The 14,617-nt window shown below is 44.7% G+C and overlaps 3 protein-coding genes across 9 annotated transcripts in view; all 3 read left to right on the top strand.

The window, feature by feature from the left end:
* Positions 1–14,617, top strand: part of LOC108052859 (heparan-sulfate 6-O-sulfotransferase 3-B) — an 85,210-nt gene that overhangs the window by 68,943 nt on the left and 1,650 nt on the right. For all 3 annotated transcript variants that reach the window (XM_044459174.1, XM_044459173.1, XM_044459175.1), the window contains exons 3-5: positions 7,218–7,520; positions 7,581–8,129; positions 8,194–8,378. In XM_044459174.1, coding sequence (XP_044315109.1) covers positions 7,218–7,520; positions 7,581–8,129; positions 8,194–8,378 — 1,037 coding nt within the window. The remainder of the gene's footprint in view (positions 1–7,217; positions 7,521–7,580; positions 8,130–8,193; positions 8,379–14,617) is intronic.
* Positions 3,360–3,997, top strand: LOC108052860. Of its 3 annotated transcripts, none has more exons than XR_001769662.2 (2): positions 3,360–3,469; positions 3,538–3,646. XR_001769662.2 is itself a non-coding variant. In XM_017135363.2 (2 exons), exons 1-2 carry the CDS (start codon positions 3,384–3,386, stop codon positions 3,750–3,752), a joined length of 297 nt encoding a protein of 98 aa, XP_016990852.2. In that variant the 5' UTR covers positions 3,370–3,383; the 3' UTR covers positions 3,753–3,997. The 3 variants fall into 3 exon arrangements, 2 of the variants coding, with proteins under 2 accessions (XP_016990852.2, XP_016990854.2); XM_017135363.2 differs by having other exon boundaries at positions 3,370–3,465; positions 3,538–3,997; XM_017135365.2 differs by having other exon boundaries at positions 3,370–3,459; positions 3,538–3,997.
* Positions 10,795–14,138, top strand: LOC108052858 (golgin subfamily A member 4). 3 transcript variants are annotated; one of them, XM_017135360.2, is made up of 2 exons: positions 10,795–12,915; positions 12,988–14,138. In XM_017135360.2, exons 1-2 carry the CDS (start codon positions 11,137–11,139, stop codon positions 13,621–13,623), a joined length of 2,415 nt encoding a protein of 804 aa, XP_016990849.1. In that variant the 5' UTR covers positions 10,795–11,136; the 3' UTR covers positions 13,624–14,138. The 3 variants fall into 3 exon arrangements, with proteins under 3 accessions (XP_016990849.1, XP_016990850.1, XP_016990848.1); XM_017135361.2 differs by having other exon boundaries at positions 13,006–14,138; XM_017135359.2 differs by having other exon boundaries at positions 10,795–14,138.

Raw genomic sequence — 14,617 nt, forward strand, 5'->3', positions numbered from 1 at the left:
GCCTGCCTTGCCTGCCACCTCCATTATGTCACACTCCTCACCCACGCCAAGGATACCCAAACAATTTTCCCCAGAGTTTATGAGCGTGAAAAAATGTTTACTGGTTAGAGCTTCAGAACGCGCCAACATGTTTTTTGTTTCGCTCCTTAATTTTTTTTGCGAAATAAAGTCACTGTTTTATGCTGCAGGAAAAAAGGTAATTAAAATGGTTTTTTTTTGTAGACCAAAAGAGCGAAGCATGTCACGGGGAGATAAAGTCCTTTATTTTAAGTTACAACGTTTGAATTTCTACTAGAATAATAACATTTACGATCAGAATAACTGAAATCTGTGCCTAAAGAAGTTAAACCAAAAATACCAGGATCCTTTTTACTTAATATTTGATTTTCTTTTCCCATTTTTAACAGGCTCAATTATTGTACAGTGCCGTTTGCTAGTTTCGCTTTCAAAATTCATAACTCAATGGCAAGGTGGAAAAGTGTAAAAACAAAAATAAGGACATTGATTTCGTCCTTATCGTTCGTTTCGTGCCATTTCACTTCATTTACTGCGACGTTCGAAACCGTCTCCAAAACTCTGAAGCCTGAGTCCAAGACTGATTTCGTTTGCGGTCTGTGTTTCAGTTTCGGATTGGGATTGGGATTGGAATTGGGTTCGGGTGAGATTTGGGTCTTTCCTTTCGCATTAGGCATCATCAAGGTCCCCCATTCGAATGCCCGTTCACCGCATCCTCATCAGTTGCGCTTCATTGTGTTTTATTCGCTGCCGCTGTTATCGCATGTTAACACTTCATGGCAAATCCCAGCCAGCCAGGCCGTCCGGCTGATGTCCTTTCCCATCATCATTGGAATGACCTTTCGTTTTGGGGCGTGTATGGCATGTAGGACTGTGTGAATCCCCAAACACGCTTAGTTAGTTTCTGCCACACGCTTTGCGTGCAAAATGTCAAAATACATTTTACTCGGATTTATGGTCACTGGCCGCCACCAACTCCTCTCACTCCACATCCTCGGCGTATATGCTTGTGGGATTTGTGCTTGTCTTTGGCTATTTTTGGGGATTTACACGCTTATCACACAAACACACACATGCTCTGGACGAAATGAAAATATTATGCTACATTTCATTAAAGGCGCACACTCAGAACACATCCCTACATCCTTGAATGCTTTACAGCCACTTAAAATAGATTAGCTTTCAACGTTTCGGGCTCTTAGGCAAAACAAAACTGACTGAAAAAAGGCAAAACGAATGAAGGAAATAATAAATAGCCATACCATAATTCATGTCGGTTTCTTTCTTGTGGGGTCTCGTCCGTAGATGTAATAGAAAATCCATTGAAAACATAAGCAACTGTCAATGATTTAATGTCTGAAATCAGAAATAGTTATACGTGACAGGTCGCACAGATGCCAAGTTCGAGGACCCCGACAAAACGACGTTTTGATAAATGAAATGGCAAACATTTGAAAGCCAACAACTTCTCAATCACGGTTGGCCAAATCCAGTGAAAGTGGCCACAGTGGAATGAAGACATCAAGAGGGAGCGGAAATAGCAGCCATCATAAGAGAGTACTTGGTTCTCGAAGGGAATCAATTTATTTCCCTTTTCAGGCCAGAAATCTTTTAGTCCCATCGATTATAGGCCCCAAGCTCGGCCCAAAACTGAGACCTACTGAAAGGGATCTCTCTGCTCGCTTGATAGCCAATCCAAACCCCTTCATATTTCATTTCATTCACCACGGCATCTTCAGAGTTATGGCAGCATTTGGTCCTTTCGAGAGCTTCACATCATCTCACGTCAAGTCTGCGAAAAGGCCAAACTAAAAATGCTCTTTCGCTCCATGTGGCCCCATCATCGCAATCTGTGTCCTGCTGTTGCCGCAGCTTCCACTGCCATTATTGTTCCTTCAACTTGCTGTTGCCGAGCAGCGCCAAAGCGTCCCACAAAAAAAGGGCAAAATATTAGCTGCCTCTCAATCGTTCAGCTAAAGGAAAACTCTAGAAAAAAAAAACGAAAGAAAAAGAGGTCAGTGGTGGGTTCAAAAAAAAATATATAAAATGGTTTATTTATGCAAATTGTCAATGGTTTTTGCTCTTCACAAGATAGACGAGCCGAGAGGCCCGGCTGCTTTTAACCGAATTGCCTGCCAACGGAGTGGCAAACCCATTGACAGAACAGAAGCACTTCCAGAGTGCGCGGCTGAACCTCTAATTGAAATGTATTCCAATGAACTGGAGTTGCTGGGGCCATTGTCCGGCGGACCAAAGCAAACAAGCGCCAAGCAATTGGGTAGAGCAAATGAGCAGCCCACAAAAGCAGGCCATAAAATATTTACTTTGCCCGCTAATAGCGTTACTTGGCCTACACCAAAACATACTCGCACAAACACTTGCGTACCGGATTTGCCATGCCAAAACTTCATAAATGCTGCGATGCGAAACACTGTAATGCCCGCAATCTACACAATTTTCATTGTAAATTTCACCCGCCACCGCAATTTCAGCTGCATATTTGTATAAATGATAATCAAATGCAGAGTTTTACCCTAATTTATCACCTAAACGCGTGTGTTAGTCTGACTAGCCGGTTTTGGGAAATATTTTTTACCTTTTCCGCTTTTCAAACCCCAGTCGGTGGTACAGGTTAACAGTATAGCTTTATCTACACCACACTAGGGCTTTGGGTTTTCTGTTTACCTCTGCTGGCCCGAATGACAGTTTGAATAGCCCTTTGGCAGGACACTTTATATTACTGTCTGGGGGATGTGTGTGTGTGTGTGCCCGAGTGGCTGTTGACCATTGGAATGGCCGGCCATCATCAAAGCGGATGCCCTCAACATTTATAGCTAACCAATGACAGTCTAAACCATTAACTGCAGCGGAATGTGGTTGTTGAGCGCACTTAGATGCATATAATTGCTGCCATATGTTGTCTGCCTCTGGGCTTTTTTTTATAAAAATATCCAATTAATTATTCATTGTTATTGTTTCCTTTATTATGATTAATAGCTACTTAATATTGAAATGTTAATAATATAAATGAACTTTAATTTAATACAATCTCATTTATCAATACATTTACAAAGTTATTTTGATTTTTAATCGAAATTATTCACGACAACTAAAGGTTTTTCTTTGAAAACGTATTTTCCTAATATCAGATAGCATGGGCCTAATTTTACAAGAGCATTCTTCAAGCTTTGTAACAAGGTGTAGCTTTTTTCAATGTTTTTTTTTTTAAACAAACAAAGCAAATCGTTCGCGTTTAGCCCTTCAAGCCGTCGCTAATTGTCCCAGTCAAACGATTCGTTTTGCCTAATGACTCTGTTTCCTGGCCTTAGTTTTCTTTCCAAAAGGTAACAGGCATCTACACATTGTCCATGTTGGATAGCCAAATAACGTTGGGGCTTTTGCAGCTTTTTCTCTTGCTGGGCGGCTCCGGATCTTCCCCGCTAAGTAAGCGTAGGTGAGCTCAAAAAAATGGAATCCCAAACAAGTTCAGAAACAGTTTCGTTCCTTTTTCCGTTCCCTTAGCTTGCGGGAAACACGAGGAGCGAGCCTGTTTGCCCTGCACTGAGCCTACATGTTCGTATCCCTACATTAGTGAGCCAAACTGTCCTTTCTTGAAAAAATGTCAACTGGGATGCGGCTGTAAATTTGGATATGTGCGCCACGATCTTAGCAAACTGTGTATTCCTGCCCGAAAGTGTCGGACCCCAGTGCATCAAATACCGATTCCATTCTTGTAAAGTATCCTTTTTAGGATACTTACATTGAAACGGTATTCAGTTAATGATAATACCTAAAACAAGATAATATTTTTGGGTATTTTAATACTTTCAAATCTGAAACTATATATTTATATTTGAAGTTTATATGTTCCTCTATGTTTGGAATTGAGAGTCAAAGTTCTGATTCTAACTTTCCATTGAATTGAAATTAAATGAAAATGTTTTTGCACTAAATAAGAAATAAATCAAATTGTAGAGTCTCAGGGTTTACAGCCTCTAGTATTATTGTCTTTGTCAATTTACAGGCGACAGGATTTTTACGGGCTTGTATTTTGGTCCTTCGTTTCTACTGCTGTTTCATCCACTTGGTTTCAGCTCTCTTTCTTTTTATGACAACAACACGAAATTGTGTCTTGGGAATTCTATGTTTTTTGCAGCAAAAGTTTTATTGTTGATTTTTGCGGTGCTCGAGATTTACGACGCTGTCGGTGTCCTGACCCCATTTCAAGGAAATGGTTTGGTTTTTGTGACCTGCCGCCAGTTCATAAAGCATACAATCTTAAATCTCTGCTCCCAGATTTCTCTTCCTGTACCACATAAATATTAATTTAGCCGCAGTTACTCTCGCTCTTTTTACGTTTCTTTCACTTTGGCCCTGGCTTTTGATATGTGACATTTGTTTGCTTGCACTTTACTTTATGAATGGAAATTATTGCCCAGCATTTTTATTATTTTTGAGCTTGTTTTTATTGCTGGCTGTCGTTATGTTCTTGCTGAAGTTAAATGGCTTCTTTGTTGGCTTTTATGAACGTAATCAGCAGCAAAGTGATTGCCAACATTCATAAATAGGGAAGTAATGGGCATTTTATTAAGTCAACCTGTTTGGACGATTGCAAGTTCCCTCCCATAAATTATTATGTAAATGTATATAACTAAAGAGGGAATGTCCCAAAGGACAATAAATTCATTCATTGAATGCATTGATGTTACTGCAAACTAAACTAATCTTTTATCTTGGGAGTTTCTCTATTGAAATTTACATGCTTTTGGATAACTACAAAAATGCACTTCCGTTTTGTTTAGACATAGTAAACTGGAATCGGCTTTATTTAGAATCCGGTTTCAGCGATTATTTGTGCATGCTCATCAATTATTTAGCATATTTTATAAAATTCTATTGGCTCACAATTTGATTACCCAATGGAACGGCCCGAAAAAGCGAAGAGCACATTTTGCATATCCGCTAAGCTAAATTAAATGTTAATGCTTCCGCTGTTTGTGCGTTCTAATGCGCATAAATTTCTAACAAATTTAACACAAAATGGTTATTATTATATTATTTCACTAGACTAGCCACGGGCTTTGGGAGGAATTTTAATGGGCAGGCATAAAAGCAATTATGGCCCAGGAAAAGTGTTCATACGCTGGCAGACACAAAACTGTTGTTATTATTATTTTTTGTGGCGGCTGTGGGCCATTTAAGTTTCGTCGCCGAAGCTCTGAAATAAAATTAAATTTCCCATTAGTGGTAGGCTTTTCGTCTCATTTCTGCCACACCAAATTGTATTTTATGCGTATTTACATGCTCCATATAAATGTATTATGTTTTAATTTATAGCTTGTCATTATGCCCTCGTCTTCGCTCTTGACCATATGCTTTCGCTATCTTTTTTAAACTTGAACATTGTAATTCGGTTTACGAACAAGAAGTGTTTTTAAAAGCTCACTTCAAGTGCTAGTAAGTGACTTAAGCCACTAAACAACTTGACAACAATATATTAGAAACAAATAAATCGAACGAGAGCCGCAAAGGGGATTAGGGAAAAGAGCCCTTGGACAGGACTCCGGCGATATCCCCGGATCCGGTTGGGGGAACAAGTTGGGGGACCACTTCTCTTGCCCTTTCTCCCTTTATAATCGAAACAGTGAGCTGTGCTGGCCACAATAAATTCAAAACTTTTCGCCCCCAGGGCAGCACACCTCTTTTGCTGAGGATATTTTTTTTCATCCCTCGCTTTTCTGGCCATTTAAATGGCGAACTTTTATGGAAACAAGCTTACACGCATTCCTGCCGCTCCCACAAATGCACGGTTCGGTGGAGAAAGGACTTAAGGATAAGGAGGGACAGGACGGACCATGGCAACCCATGGAGCTCTTAATTCCTTATGGCCAACAACGATTCCGCCCGCCTGCCAATTGTTTAATGAGCTGAGTTTTCTCGGTTGTTTTCTCCACTTTCTTGTTGCGTGTTTTGCTCATTTTGGTTCTACTAAGCAGCGGAAATCGTCAGATAAGAGAATTTCACCAAAGTTGTTCATTTTAATCGAGAAACTTTTGTCTAGTTTGATTGCCATGAACTATGTATGTGTGGGAGTTCTGACTTGTGGACAGCTGAGGTCTTGTTTTATCTTTTATGAGGCCTGGCTGTTGAGAAAATTGACAAATAATGATAACGACAAGAAGAAGCTGCTTGGTAAAAACTTATTCTAATTATAAAGTTTTCAAACGCAAATAGTTGGCTGTCTAAAAATGTTTAAATATTTCTGTAGATATATAAATGGTAGGAGCTGTGGGTGAAAAAAAGGTGGCAAAAGTTGTATTGAAATTCAAAAAAGTAAAATGTTTGGAAAATTGTTGTAGCTAATTTTATTTTTAAGATCAGTAGCTAAAATTACAGGATAGCTATAAATCGTATAAGTATAAACACACAATCCAGTTAGAAATTCAATCCGTGATAAAGCCAATAAGAATTTTGTATTTCAAAATCCTCCCCTAATTTTGATCCTTCCAATTTCTAACAGCCACAATAATGTTATCGGCCTGAAAATATGCCACACAATGTTTGCAATCCTTTAAGCTCCTCAGTTGTGTACATTTTCATCGTACCGCCATAAATATTATGGCGAGTAAATATTAAATTTCTTCGAATAGCTTTTATCCAATTTAATTGTTGTGAGTGCAATGAAATGGGGATAAACCCTTGTTCGATATTAATAAGCCTTGAGTACGTGCCATAAATAAGAGTGAACATTCCGCCGAGCAAATAAAGTGCTACCAACAAAGAATAAAAAAAGGAAAAGGCGAGCGTGATGGAAAAATTGCAGAATCCTTCACTGTGAGATAAATGAAGTTGTGAGTAGTTGGAGGACCCACCTGTTTCGAACGAAAAATATGCATTTAATCCTGATGTGAATTTAATTAATGCGGAAAATAAACACTCTTGCACAAGCACATACTCCAGCTCTTTGCAAATTTTCAACCAATAAATTTATTTTAAGGCCCTTGTCGGTAGTGAAAATTAAAGATGAAACGGCGATAAATATTTTTGCACTCTGGTCTCGGTAAATCGAATAAAAATGGACTTACTCCGTGTATTGGGGCCGGGCATTAAGGGCTTAATTTAATGGGTACACCCACCGCCGATATTCCCCCTGCTTGCAACTCCATGTAATATTTAATGTTTGCTCTCCTCTTCAACCGCAGGTATGCGCACTATCCAAACGCGCCGTGATACTGCAATCCTCGGATATGCTCGCCTACAATGAGCTCCCACTCCATCAGGCCAACAGCATTAATGGCAACAATGTGGGCGGGATTACGGCCATGGCCTCGAAGTCCTCTGCCCCGCAGAACATCATCGCCAATGCCGGGCTGAGCTACGAGGATGTGCTGAACGATGATTTCCAGTTCGACATGGATGGCCACGACGTGATGGTCTTCCTGCACATCCAGAAGACGGGCGGCACCTCGTTTGGCCGCCATTTGGTGAGGGATCTGGACCTGAAGGTGAGTTCACACTATGATTGAAGCCATAAATGAGCACTGCTGACCGATATTTACTTATAGCGTCCCTGCGAATGCCAGCGGCAAAGGAAGCGCTGCTACTGCTTCCGACCGCATCGCAACGAGAACTGGCTCTTCTCCCGCTACTCGACGGGCTGGAAGTGCGGCCTGCACGCCGACTGGACCGAGCTGACCAGCTGCGTGGACGTGGAGCTGGACAAGAACGAGGGCGAGACGGCCAAGCGGCGCTACTTCTACATCTCGCTGCTGCGGCAGCCCATTGCCCGCTACATGTCAGAGTACCGGCATGTGCGGCGAGGGGCCACCTGGAAGGGATCACGGCACTGGTGCCTGGGTCGCCAGGCCACCGCGGCCGAGCTGCCCGCCTGCTACAAGGGCAAGGACTGGCTGGACGTGGACCTGGACCAGTTCGCCGGTTGCGAGTCCAATTTGGCGGCCAATCGGCAGACCCGCATGCTGGCGGACCTCGCCCTCGTCGGCTGCTACAACAAGTCCTCGATGAACGCCCATGAGCGGGATCGCGTGATGCTGGCCAGCGCAAAGCGCAATCTGGCCGCCATGGCCTACTTTGGACTGACTGAATATCAAAAGGTTTGTTTTTCTTGGGTTTTTGTTAAGAATAGCATTACACATCGTTTTCCCCACCTCATTTTAGATGTCCCAGTACATATTTGAGGAGACCTTCAACCTGCGCTTCGCCATTCCCTTCGAGCAGCACAATACCACAATCTCGGCGACTGCTGTCCAGAATCTTCGACCCGACCAGAAGCGTCGCATCGAGAAGCTCAATGGCCTGGACATTGAGTTGTATGCCTTCGCCAAGACTTTGCTCTTTCAGCGGTGAGTACTGCCCCTGCTCGCGAGCTATGTATTGATATTTATAACACTCAGCTTAATTGGCTTATGTGCCGATAGAACATGGCTTTAGTTATGTTTTTGTGCGCCCCTTGTTAGTTATTGTCTGGCCGGAAAACCTGATCACAAGTCGTGGGTCCGGTTCTCTGGATCATTCCTTGCGTAGCATCATCGGGACTTCTGGTCGAAGGTCGATGACTCAGGTCCATGTTCCTTGCAGCGCTTTGTATCCCATGAGGGTGCAAAACCCCTTTGATCATCAGGGGGCAAGCCAGTCGACGCGTCCTTTGTTGCCGTCACTTTGTTCCGTGTTGACATTGGCTCTGGCAAAGGATATTGTGCGGAAGGAAAGCAGAATGGATCCCATGGAACCATCATTAGATCGCGTTACTTTTTAACGCATTCAATGAACAGCGGTTATGCATGGACAGGCATGGGAAAATTATACTGAAGGTGTCTCAGCGCAGGGAAATTGTCATTAACATCATTTATATTACTTTGGGAATGATACAAAAAAGGATCAGTTAATTGTGAAAACCTTTTCTCATTTTAATATAAAAAGAGTTACGAAAGAAACCACTAATAACTGATGGTAAAACTACAAGTATAAATATTTTTTGATAGATACATATCTATGAGTATTTTAAAGCAGTTTTCATCGTGGAAATGTAGTTAAATCTTTTTTGTTCATGGGATTTTTCTGATTGACATTGGGTAAATTGGTCAAATCGGAGACAATAAAATAACACAGGTTTTCCTCTACTAGAAATAGGAGTCCTACAATGCCTTCCATATCCTCCTTCTTGATTCCAAAGGATACAAATCTGTTTTCCTTGTTTCAAGCACAGCTGTGTGTGGTTGACCCACCCAGAATTTCATGCCTGCCTGCTTTAACCTAGAATTATCACCTCCCAGTTGCTAGAATCTTCCGGCTATTGTTTGCCATCAAAGAAACAACCAGGTGAGCAGTTGTGACAGTCTCACTGGAGAGAAAGAGGGGGAAATGGCAGGAGACAGAGGCAGCTACCGCAGGATCAGCAGGATATCATGAGGGTCTCTCGTCAGATTAGCGATGGCAGATTGCCCAACTCCCTGCCGTGATCACAGAGAAAATCAATTTTCCTGACGCATTTCCATTTTCCACGCAATTAAAACAGCCTCAATTCAATTCAACTCATCGCGCAGGCGCGACTCGCCCCTTTCCAACGCACTTCCGACGCATTTTCCTTCTAATTATGCGGGCTTCGGATTTCGTATCAAATTAACAACTTATGCTGGTTGCCAGCTGGGTTGGAGCCAACGGATAATGTAGCCCATCAAGTAATATCCTTGTACTCGTAGTCGCAATCCTCGAGAGCAATCGCATTTGTAGCCGTCGAAGGGAAGAAGAAGGAGAACTCCAGACAGATGTGAGTGTGTCTCTGCTCGTCCGCCACGGAACATTTCCTATATCTGAGCTAGGGAATGCGGAACCCCGTCGTCCTATATACACCAATACCCATCTACCCATCTTCCTACCCCTACTCCGATTTTGAACCCTACTCGTGCTGTCTTGAACTACAATTGCAACATTTGCGCGCGCTCAAATGAAAACATTTTCTTCACGTATACGAAGCCGACGTCTTGACAAATACACAGATATGACGACTAGGGATAAGGAATTGTGGCACGAACTACCACCAAAAAAAGTAGACAGGAATACAAGATCATGTAGTTAAATCGAATTTGAAATACTCTTGAATTCATTACGTTTTGTAGAAATGGTCAATTACAAAGCAGTTTATATCGAATCATTATCGGATATAGTATATAGAAGTATTTTACGTAACATTGCTAACCAAATATTTTTTACTTTAAGCAACAATGTTAGTTACAATTTAACTATCGGTACAGAATAAGTGTATCTTAACTTAAAACAAAATTAGGTCAAATAATTTAGTTCCTTATTAGTTTGACAATATACTTAGCTTACGATGTCTTGCCATTGTAAATACAGTAATTAAAAAAATAAACAAATAGTGATTCTAGATTCACTAACACATTTATTATATCTCAGCTAATGCAATATAACTAAACCGTTCTCTTTTGGTAATCAGTCCTACACCTAAACGGTTTATTATTACACAAGCCGTAAATGCTTGAACCAAAATAGTTATACATAGTTAGCACTAAATTTATTAATAAAGCATTATTTAATTTAATGTTTTCGCATCAGTTTAACGATCTGGGAAATACCCAACCTGAAATAGGGTATGCCACACAGAGGTGAGACAACGTAGGATCGTTGCAGCGACCCTTGCTCGAGGGTTGTTTTCCTCGTTTCCTATCTCGTTCCCACCCTCTGCCTGTCCCGCTCCCTCGCGCTCCGCCAGCTGAACGCGATGTCTACCTCAGCGATCCTGGACAGAAGGTGAGCTCAGTTAGGTTTTGACAGCGGAACGCGTAGGTACAGCGAAACGGGTAGCAACGGGATAGCGGGTTTAGTGTAGAACAGAACAGACCACAAAGTACAGAAACCGAAAATTTCAAACGAACTACAGACGATTTGTTAAACAGTTTACCTGAAAAAAGAAAAAAAAAACCAAACCAAAAGTTAAAGTTGTGTTTATGTTTGATCGTTGAGTTATTGTTATTGCAAAAGTTAAACGAGCGTTATTTATGAGACATTGAGACCAAATCCAAAGAAATCGTAACAAAGTTAAACGAGAAATCTCACCCACAAAAAGAAAACATAAGTTCGAAAATGTCTTTCTCCAAGGCCAAATTGAAGCGTTTCAATGACGTGGATGTGGCCATTTGCGGATCGCCAGCTGCCTCCAATAGCTCGGCTGGTTCAGCGGGCAGTGCCACGCCCACCGCGACGACGGCAGCCACTGCTCCGCCCACCGTTCAGCCGGAACGCAAGGAGCAGATCGAGAAGTTCTTCAAGGATGCGGTGCGCTTTGCATCCAGCTCGAAGGAGGCCAAGGAGTTTGCCATTCCCAAGGAGGACAAGAAGTCGAAGGGATTGCGCCTGTTCCGCACTCCTTCACTGCCGCAGCGCCTGCGATTCCGTCCGGCGCCCAGTCACACGGATACGGTCAGTGCCAGTGGCTCCTCCACAGCCGCCTCCACTCCTCTCCACTCGGCTGCGACCACTCCCGTGAAGGAGGCCAAGTCCGCCAGTCGTCTGAAGGGCAAGGAGGCCCTGCAGTACGAGATCCGGCACAAGAACGAGCTGATCGAGAGCCAGTTGAGCCAGCTGGACGTGCTGCGTCGCCATGTGGAGCAGTTGAAAGAGGCCGAGGCCAAGTTGCGGGAGGAGCACGAGCTGGCCACCGCCAAGACAGAGCAGCTTATCGAGGCCCTGACCAGTGAGAACATCTCGCACAAGGCCTTGAACGAGCAGATGGGTCAGGAGCATGCCGATCTGCTCGAGCGTTTGGCCGCCATGGAACAGCAATTGCAGCAGCAGCGCCAGGAGCACGAAAGCCAAGTGGAGACACTGATCGCCGAGAGCGAGGCACTGCGTCTGGCCAACGAGCTGCTGCAGGCGGCCAATAAGGAGCGTCAGGTGGTGGAGGAGCAGCTGCAGGCCCAACTCTCTGCCCTCCAGTCGGATGTGGCCCAGGCCCGCGAACATTGCAGCCTGGAGCAGGCCAAGACCGCCGAGAACATCGAGCTGGTGGAGAATCTCCAGCAGAGCAACGCCTCTCTCCTGGCCGACGTGGTCCAACTGAAGCAGCAGATCGAGCAGGATGCCCTGTCCTATGGACAGGAGGCCAAGAGCTGCCAGGCGGAGCTGGAGTGCCTGAAGGTGGAGCGCAACACCCTGAAGAACGACCTGGCCAACAAGTGCACCCTCATCCGATCGCTGCAGGACGAGCTGCTGGACAAGAACTGCGAGATCGACGCCCACTGCGACACCATTCGGCAGCTGTGCCGGGAGCAGGCTCGCCACACCGAGCAGCAGCAGGCGGTGGCCAAGGTGCAGCAGCAGGTGGAGAGCGACCTCGAGGGCGCCGTGGAGCGCGAGAAGAGCTACTGGCGCGCCGAGCTGGACAAGCGCCAGAAGCTGGCCGAGAACGAGCTGATCAAGATCGAGCTCGAGAAGCAGGACGTGATGGTGCTGCTGGAGACCACCAATGATATGCTGCGGATGCGTGACGAGAAGCTGCAGAAGTGCGAGGAGCAGTTGCGCAACGGCATCGACTACTACATCCAGTTGAGCGATGCACTGCAGCAGCAGCTGGTGCAGCTGAAGCAGGACATGGCCAAGACGATCACCGAGAAGTACAACTACCAGCTGACCCTGACTAACACCCGGGCCACCGTCAACATCCTGATGGAGCGGCTGAAGAAGTCGGACGCGGATGTGGAGCAGTTCCGGGCGGAGCTGGAGTCGGTGCAGCTGGCCAAGGGAGCGCTGGAGCAGAGCTACCTGGGCCTGCAGGCGGACGCGGAGCTGCTGCGCCAGCAACTGGCCGAGAGCCAGGAGGCGCTCTCCTCGCTGCGATCCTCCTCCCAGACGCTGCAGGGCGAGGTATCGTTGAAGGAGTCCTTGCTCCACGAACTGCTCGCCGGCGAGGCGGAGACGTTGGCTAAATTCAATCAGATTGCAAACTCGTTCCAGGAGCGCATCGACGGCGACGCCCAGTTGGCCCACTACCACGAGCTGCGGCGCAAGGACGAGACGCGCGAGGCCTACATGGTGGACATGAAGAAGGCCCTCGATGAGTTCGCCACCGTGCTGCAGTTCGCCCAGCTGGAGCTGGACAACAAGGAGCAGATGCTGGTGAAGGTGCGGGAGGAGTGCGAACAGCTGAAGCTGGAGAACATTGCCCTCAAGTCCAAGCAGCCGGCATCGGCGTCGCTCCATGGAACACCTGGCAAGGCCAACCGTTCGAACACCACCGATCTGGAGAAGATCGAGGATCTGTTGTGCGATTCGGAGTTGCGTTCCGACTGCGACAAGATCACCACGTGGCTGCTCAACTCCTCGGAGAAGTGTGTGCGCCAGGACAGCAACAGCGAGATCAGCGAGCTCCTGCTCGCCGGCAAGTCCTCGCCGCGTCCCACGCCCCGCACCCCCAAGGCGGCGCCGCACACCCCGCGCAGTCCGCGGACCCCCCACACCCCACGAACACCCCGATCGGCGGCCAGCACGCCCAAGAAGACCGTCCTGTTCGCCGGCAAGGAGAACGTGCCCAGTCCGCCACAGAAGCAGGTGCTCAAGGCACGCAACATCTAGACCATTCCTTTGTACCACCTACCATACTCTACTATTATAAATTATATACCTTAGCTAAGATCTGATTCGAAATATATTCAACACACTCATGTTGCACACAACACAGCCAGAGGTGTTTCTGAAATCGCTTTCGAACGAACTCCGACTAAATTCTAATTCTTTGTTGTTTTTCATCTTTTGTGTTTATTCTGGTAATTTGATATATCAGAGGTGTATGCTTTATGTTTCTATTTAGAAACATCTTTTCAATTAAATATCTTTTGGGACATCCTTTCAATCAAATATTGTTGGCTAAATTCATAGAAATTTGATATTTTAGTGTGTTTACAAAGGACCATTTTTAATCTCCGTCGATTGTTCTTAATTCCCTCCTACTCTTTAATGAAATTTGATAAGAAATAAACACTTCTTTCAATGCAAACAAAATGATTTGTATGTATCAATAATTTAATTGACCATTTTTAACAACTATGTTAAAATGAGATAAACAATAAAACTTATTTCTTTTCCAACTATTCGTATGTATTTTCAAATATGTTAGATGAAAAGTTTCATCAGGGTAACAACCAGAAAAGCAATAAAAAGTAAATTTAATTTCCAAAAGGCGCAATTTCAATTGTTAAAGACTGTACTCAAACAATAAGAAAATTGTTTACGCTTTTCTTGACAACCCTGAGGAACTCGTTTTGATTTCGATCCTCGGCTGTGATGGAATTTTCTCAGGCTGAACCTCATCCAGGAAGGGGTGAATTCAGCCAAGCAGGCCGATGGACTCTTGCAACGCTGATTACGCACACGTGGCCCTCGGCAACGCCTTATCCCCCTGGTTACTCGATGGGAACGAATTGCCTCCTCGGTTCCTTAGTTCCTCAGTTCCTCGAGCGAAACGGAACAGCTGCGCCTGCGCCTGCGCTTCCTCCTCAAGGGTGGTTTAACCATCTTGTATTAAGGTAGACGAAGCGAAGGGAAATACCTATGCACAACCACTGACAGC

This window comes from Drosophila rhopaloa, unplaced genomic scaffold, assembly GCF_018152115.1.
Source record: "Drosophila rhopaloa isolate 14029-0021.01 unplaced genomic scaffold, ASM1815211v1 contig_178, whole genome shotgun sequence".
Taxonomy (NCBI): Eukaryota; Metazoa; Arthropoda; class Insecta; order Diptera; family Drosophilidae; genus Drosophila; species Drosophila rhopaloa.

Bases quoted from the DNA above. Each gene is read 5' to 3' on its own strand.
- LOC108052860 (XM_017135363.2), top strand. From the start codon at position 3,384: ATGTTGGATAGCCAAATAACGTTGGGGCTTTTGCAGCTTTTTCTCTTG. The intron at 3,466-3,537 runs GTAGGTGAGCTC...CCGTTCCCTTAG, and splicing joins ATCTTCCCCGCTAAGTAAGC to CTTGCGGGAAACACGAGGAG.
- LOC108052858 (XM_017135359.2), top strand. From the start codon at position 11,137: ATGTCTTTCTCCAAGGCCAAATTGAAGCGTTTCAATGACGTGGATGTG.